The sequence below is a fragment of the Apaloderma vittatum genome, unplaced genomic scaffold (genome assembly GCF_000703405.1).
Source record: "Apaloderma vittatum isolate BGI_N311 unplaced genomic scaffold, ASM70340v1 scaffold3041, whole genome shotgun sequence".
Taxonomy (NCBI): domain Eukaryota; kingdom Metazoa; phylum Chordata; class Aves; order Trogoniformes; family Trogonidae; genus Apaloderma; species Apaloderma vittatum.
Genome location: NW_009700621.1, coordinates 23,197 through 29,406, shown reverse-complemented (window position 1 = coordinate 29,406; position 6,210 = coordinate 23,197). Strand labels below are relative to the sequence as shown.

At 38.6% G+C, this 6,210-nt stretch overlaps 1 protein-coding gene across 1 annotated transcript in view; it reads left to right on the top strand.

Annotated features, from left to right (window-relative positions):
• Nucleotides 1–4: 4 nt before the first annotated feature.
• ZBTB10 (zinc finger and BTB domain containing 10) overlaps nucleotides 5–6,210 on the top strand; it is a gene marked incomplete at its 5' end in the record, with an annotated part of 28,233 nt that continues 22,027 nt past the window's right edge. The window contains one exon of the mRNA XM_009878799.1: nucleotides 5–43. Within this exon, the coding sequence (XP_009877101.1) occupies nucleotides 5–43 (39 nt within the window). The remainder of the gene's footprint in view (nucleotides 44–6,210) is intronic.

Genomic DNA, 6,210 nt, shown 5'->3' with positions numbered 1-6,210 from the left:
CTCCGCCGAGCATCGCCTCAACGAGCCGGTCAGCGCCGAGCAGGTAGGGGACAATGCGGGCCGGGGGCGGAGGGAGGACGGTTCCAGGGGGATACCGGGAAGGCGCCACGGAGGAGAGAGCGGCGTCCGCTTTTTTTTTTTTTTTTTTTAAATTCCACGTGTGTGAACTGCTTTAAATGGCTTCCCGTGTTTGTTGTTGCCCGGCGGGCTGGGCACGCCTTGCCCCCTCGCACGCCGTCTCCGAAGCGGGAGACGAGTCGGCTTTGGGGTGACGGTCCCGCTGGGTTCGGGCAGGCACGGCGCCGTCAGCGCTGCGGTGTGTGAAGCCCCGGAGCGTTTGCACGAACTGTTAGTATAGGGCTGTACCCGCTTAACGTTACCTCTTCGGAAGCAGCGAATGCCGCTCTCACTAGTTTATCTCGGGAAGATAAACCGGCAATGTGGGAAAAAGTTGCGCATGAATACCAGTGTTGCAGCAGTGATTTAAAAACACTCGTTACAACTTCCTCCTGCGGTACTGGGGAGGGAAGGGTAGTGTCCGGCTAACGACTGCGTGTGAAACTGGTACTTGCCAGCGTGAAATAAGAATTACTTTGCTGTTCTTAACGGTGCCGTCCCTGTGCACTGATCGGGTAACTCTTGTGTAGTCAAGACCTTTCCGTTTAAATCTTTTTTTCGCCGATTGTGTTGCTTTAAATAGAGTTGCCGAGCAAGAAGCCTGTAATTGCTTGGTGTATGTTTGAGATAAACATGTGGTTTCCTGAAAGACGTGTTAATATGCCAGCTCTCCTCTAATGCTTTAGGACTAGTGAAACTCTTCATGTTCCCAGCTGAACTTAAACTTACTGTGTTTTTTGGCTTCTCTGAGGATTAAGGTAGGGCTAACTAGAACGTATGTGAATGAAAAGCACCTAAAGAATACTTGTGTTGAATCACCGATCTTCTGCAGCCCTTCATCCTAAAGATGTGCCTGCTGCAAAAGTTCACTTGGATCGCCTAGCTGATGTTAAGCTGACCAGTGGGCACAAGCTAATGTGTTTCAGGTTAGGCTAGTGCTTGAAATTTTAGGCTGAAATTGAGTTGTTAGCTGGAATTAACCCCCCTTCACTCCCCTTTTTACTATTTAGAGCTCAGATTTAGTTAAAAACCCCACCTTGTTTGTGTAGATGTACCTGAAGCCCCAGTTGTAGTGCAGTAGTTAAATTGCGCATATTGCTTGAGTGCTTTAAGGAGCTCAGGGTACCTTGGACAAGAGCTCTTATTCTAATGTTTGGGTGTCAAGATGACAGATCAAATGTTAGGTGGATGTAGGTTTTCTTAGAGCTATTTGGAAAAGGTATGCAAGTTTTATGTGAAACTACTGCAGGACTGCAAGGAAAGCCTTATGATGCATACATATCAGTTAACCAAAATATTATTTTTTGATTTACTAATGCAGTGTTCACCTTCAAGATGAATAATAGTATCTGTCCAGTAAGTGTATTTCTAAGGCAGCAGGTCATCTTATCAGTTCCTTCCCATCTGGAATTTGCTATTCACTCTGCAGTATTTTAGCCAAAGTTGCTTTAAGTAACTTGTTTCTAATTTTGAAACTTTCATTCTTGATTTATTTTACCTCTTGATATCTTTGAATGTTTTCGTTTTATTTAGTAGTATTGCATTAATTTCTTTACCACCTTGTTGTCTAGTTTCTAACTTTGAGTTGTGAATGATTACCCTGTGAAGGTATGTCTTGTCCCTGTGTAGCCTCCTGTGTCACTAAGTGTTGCTAGCTCATGCCACACTTCAATGTTTCTCTCACACCTATTAAGCTACATGTAAATAAGCCTATTCTAAGCAGTTTTTCCTACTAAACTTAGTATTTTTTTCTTTCTGTCTTCCTATCCCCACTCTGTTGTAAGACTATTAAATACTGGGAGGGTAGAAGGGGGAACAAAATATTGGATTGTGTGTCACAGCAGCCCTAAAGTTAATGTAAGTATTTATTTGAAGATTAACCTTTCATTGTCCTAGGAATATATATAAAAATGAGCCACTGCTTTTATACCACTGATGAAGAAAAAAATATTTCCAGTAGGATAGATGAGATGTGTCAGTGGTTCTCTTGTATTGTATTAAAGATAAGCTTTGGACAAAGTAAGCTCCTCTAAGGTAGCTGTGCAGAAATTGGTGTTTTCAAGTGGGAAGCAGTGCTGGGGTGCATCTATATGCAGTTACATTTTTGTTAAAAAGAAGGGAGGGAATTGCAGTTTTTCAAGAGTCAATGTAGTTTTCTTTTTGGTGTGCTTTGGTTTACCTTTGCTTTATTGAAAATCTGATTAAGAATCTGTGTTTTCTTTCTGCTTTTATGTTTAATTTCTATATCCTTTCACAGTTTTCATAGCACTTGAATTTCTCTTGATGCATATGTTTAAATTAATATGAAAACAATAGCCCCATTTTTTCCTTAATGCTATGATACCAGATACTTGGAACAAAAGTAGGTAATTTGTACCGTGACCATATTTTCAACATGCATAATGAGGCAGCAAAGCCATTTAGGTTTAATGAAACTTGGGAGAGATCTTCCAGCCTTTGTCTTGGAGACAACACACATGTATTCTTGACTTGACAAGCTTCAACTGCAGGGCATGTTTAGCAGCTGCTAATAAACATATGGCATAGTGCCACTGTTCAAGTGCGGAAAGGAAATAGTAGGTGTTAAGATAGTAAAGCAGTGGAAATTTCTATAGGTCTGTTGGATATTACACTCATGAAGAAATGAGTAATGTTTTCAGTTTATTTTTGGGATATGTTTAATTTGGAATGCCAAAATACATCACAAGTGTTTGCAGCTGCTATAATTCAAGGATATTTAACTGTCAGTTGGTGCTTCTTTCGAAGACAAAAATATTTTTTTCTCTATTCTGTTTTTTTAAAAAAAATCTGTCTCCATATTGAAGCTTAAGGAAAAATACAAGCAGCTTGGAACTGCCTTCATTTTTTTAATAAACAGACTATTGTGTGGCAAGAATCTTAAGAAATAGACACTGGGAAATCACTGCATGGCAAGAATCTTAAGAAATAGACACTGGGAAATCACTGCAAAGATTTCAATTCTGCAACTAATTTAGATCCATAAGATGCAGATTTGTTGGCTGCTGGGGGTTCCTCCCCTCAAAGCAGCTTCTTAAAACATTTTCTCTCTGGACATAATTTGAAGCTGAGCTTTGGAAATGCTGCCAGAAAAGCTTTCTCCAGCCTAACAGGCATGTTGGTTTAAAGCAGAAGCTCTCCAGAAGGAGGAGGGCCTTTGATGTGTTATTTTTTCCATGTGAACTATAATTGTTTGCTTTATGTGAGCCGTGATGAATAGAAGTTGTGCTTCAGATGTAAGAGTTACATTAAGTTAACTTCTTGAATTACTCCTTAGCAGAGTAAAAAAGTCGAAGAAGAATTTGGGCCTTAAGTGTAAGGACCATCATTTACTATATTTATGTAGTGTTTTTACCAGACCTCAAACTACTTGATTTCATGTTAGGCACTTAATGAAGCAGTTTTAAATTTCTGAGTTTTAATGTGAGCAATGCTGTGGGATGTTAAAGGGCAGTGGAGCATCATGTGTGCAGCTGATAAGACCATATTGTGAGATAATTTTCCTCTGTAGCTGCATGTGCTTATGAAGTTCCTGATAGCTCACTTTTGTTACAGGATTCATTTTTCAGGATTGGAATTAATTTGAGGACGTAGGGAGCTGTTGTACAATAAGGTGTGGAAGGGATTACAAAGGTGTAACTTTTCTCATAATAACTATTTTCCATTTACATAGAGCTGAGATGGAATCTGTGGTTGGATTTGGTTTAGTTTTGTTTATTTCCCTCCCTTCCCTCGCCACCCCACACTGTTCTTGCTCCCAGGAGACAGTATGCTGATAGCGCAGGAGGAGAAAGAAAAGCAAGTTTTTTTGATCGTCTGTTTCTGCTCCTGTTAGCTTTTAGACAAGTTTAATTCGTGAATTATACGTATGAAATAAGAATTTATCTTTAGGTGTATTCAGATGAGTCTAATTGAAACTGAGCACAATATCAGTTTCTTTGAGCAGTCTCTGTTCTGTTGGACCGCTTCTTAATGTAAGCTACCAAGAGAAGCTTTTCAGACTTAACGATGCTGCAGATTCAACAAAGACATCTGAAATAGTACTGATTTTTATTTCAGATTTCTAGAATCAAAGAATAAAGGTGGTTTGGTGTTGAAATAACTTGGGTGATGGGAATATTTGGTCTGTATATTCTGAAAATATAATTGACATCTAAGCAAATATCTTTTGTTTGTGGTTCTGATCAGAAGAACAGTACTCCTGTGATAATGTGCCATGAGCACAACATAAATAAAATGGAAGCTTTGAAACGTTTTATTTTTTTGCACTGTACCTCCTATTGCACTATATTGTACTTTTACTGTGGAAAGGGGAGTTATGTAAAACTCACCAAGGGATAGCTTTTTTTTTTTTCCTCATTTTTCTCCTAGGAAATGTTAATTCTACTTGTCACACTTGGTGTGCATAGTCTTGATAACCCTGCAAATGCTGGGGTTTTCATTTAATGTGAGGTGTGGCGTTAGGGTTAGCTACTTCCACACCAGCAGTTAAACAGTTATGTCCAATGTTACAGTTGGTTTTCAAAATCTTTATCTGCCAGTTTCTGTAAAGCTGATCTTTCCCACAAAACACACCCATATAGCTTGGACATTAGTTGTATAATGTTTCTTATTTTCATTCAGCCTTCAGGTCTTCTCATAATGAAGACTTCAGTTTTCTGTGTCTGGAGGTGTCTGTAGCACATTGGTGATCTGCAGCTCCTTTTTCACCCCATGCTGGCTTGGTTTTTTATTAGGACAAAATAATATTGATTTGGGTTTTTTATGGGCTTGATTGGATACATACACACGCTCAGTTAAAATGTGGTATCTCTCTGTTCTTTAATCAGATGTTTGTAAAAAGAAAAGAACTACTGCAAAGTTTTTATTAATTTTATGTGCTGTTTAATGTATTCTCAGAGAATGGAACTGTCAGCTATCATAGGATCTACCTAACATGTACTGTGTGAGGTGCAAGTCACTGACTTTGACTAGAGTGACAACACTTTAGCATACAATAATTTTTATCTTAATCTGATCCAAAGTCAGTGTAATTGGTGTTTTGAAACTACACAGTACGCTGTTGCTGGAGTGACAGAAAGCTAGTCCAGATGCGGAATCCGCTGGGAACTTAAAGAATGATAGACTTGGCTGTCACACCTTTGTTTGGGACATGCTTTCTGTTTCAGAGCTCTGATCTGAGGAAGTACTTGGGTATGTCAGAGATGACACAGAAAAAAATAAGCCAAGGTTGGACAAAGATCTGTTGCCTATTTTCACATAAAAATCTAATTGTTTTTATTGCTACCTTTTCACTGAGGTGTTTTTCTGAGAAGGGTAGAGATTAAGAAACAACTTGAATATGACAGCAAACTGAAATTTATCTGCAGGAGATGCTAAAATGGCACAGTTTCTATTTTGGTTATGCTGAGCATTATTTGCTGCTTAGAGATGTAAATACCATTTTAGAGGATGCAGTTACGGTCTCAGTTGTCATCCCAGTGATCCATACCAGATTTATAACTTGAGGTGAGGACTGATTTAATGCACTAATTCCTTTGTGGTGGAAAATGACTTTTTTTTTTTTTATATATATATATGATTTCTGCTGTAGTCCCAAATTAAGGGTAGTACTTTTATGCAACATATATTTTAGCCCCAGTATAGATTATGGGCTCATTACATTAACATTAGTGCTGATTTTGACCTGTAATGTTGAGGCAATCAAGCTTTAATGAGAGGAGAAAGTAATGATATTATTTGCAAAACCTGATCTTCTCTTATCCTAAACTGAACCATATTGAATCCAGGCGGTTTTGAACTGTCCTTATTTGCTAGGCAAGAAGAGAGAGTCTTGGAGATTCAGTATAAAACAGACTCTCATTATTGCAGCTGTTGAGGGCAGGACATGTGAATCAATATAAATATAGTCTCAAATATGCCAATTGTTTTCTGCTTTCTCTTAGCTGCTGCTTTGTAGCAGCTCTGAATGATCACTGTCTAAACATTGGTTATAATTTTTCTAAATGCTTTAAGATCCAGTTCATGTCTATTGTTACTTGTCAGCATCTCACTGTCTGAACTAATTTTTCATGA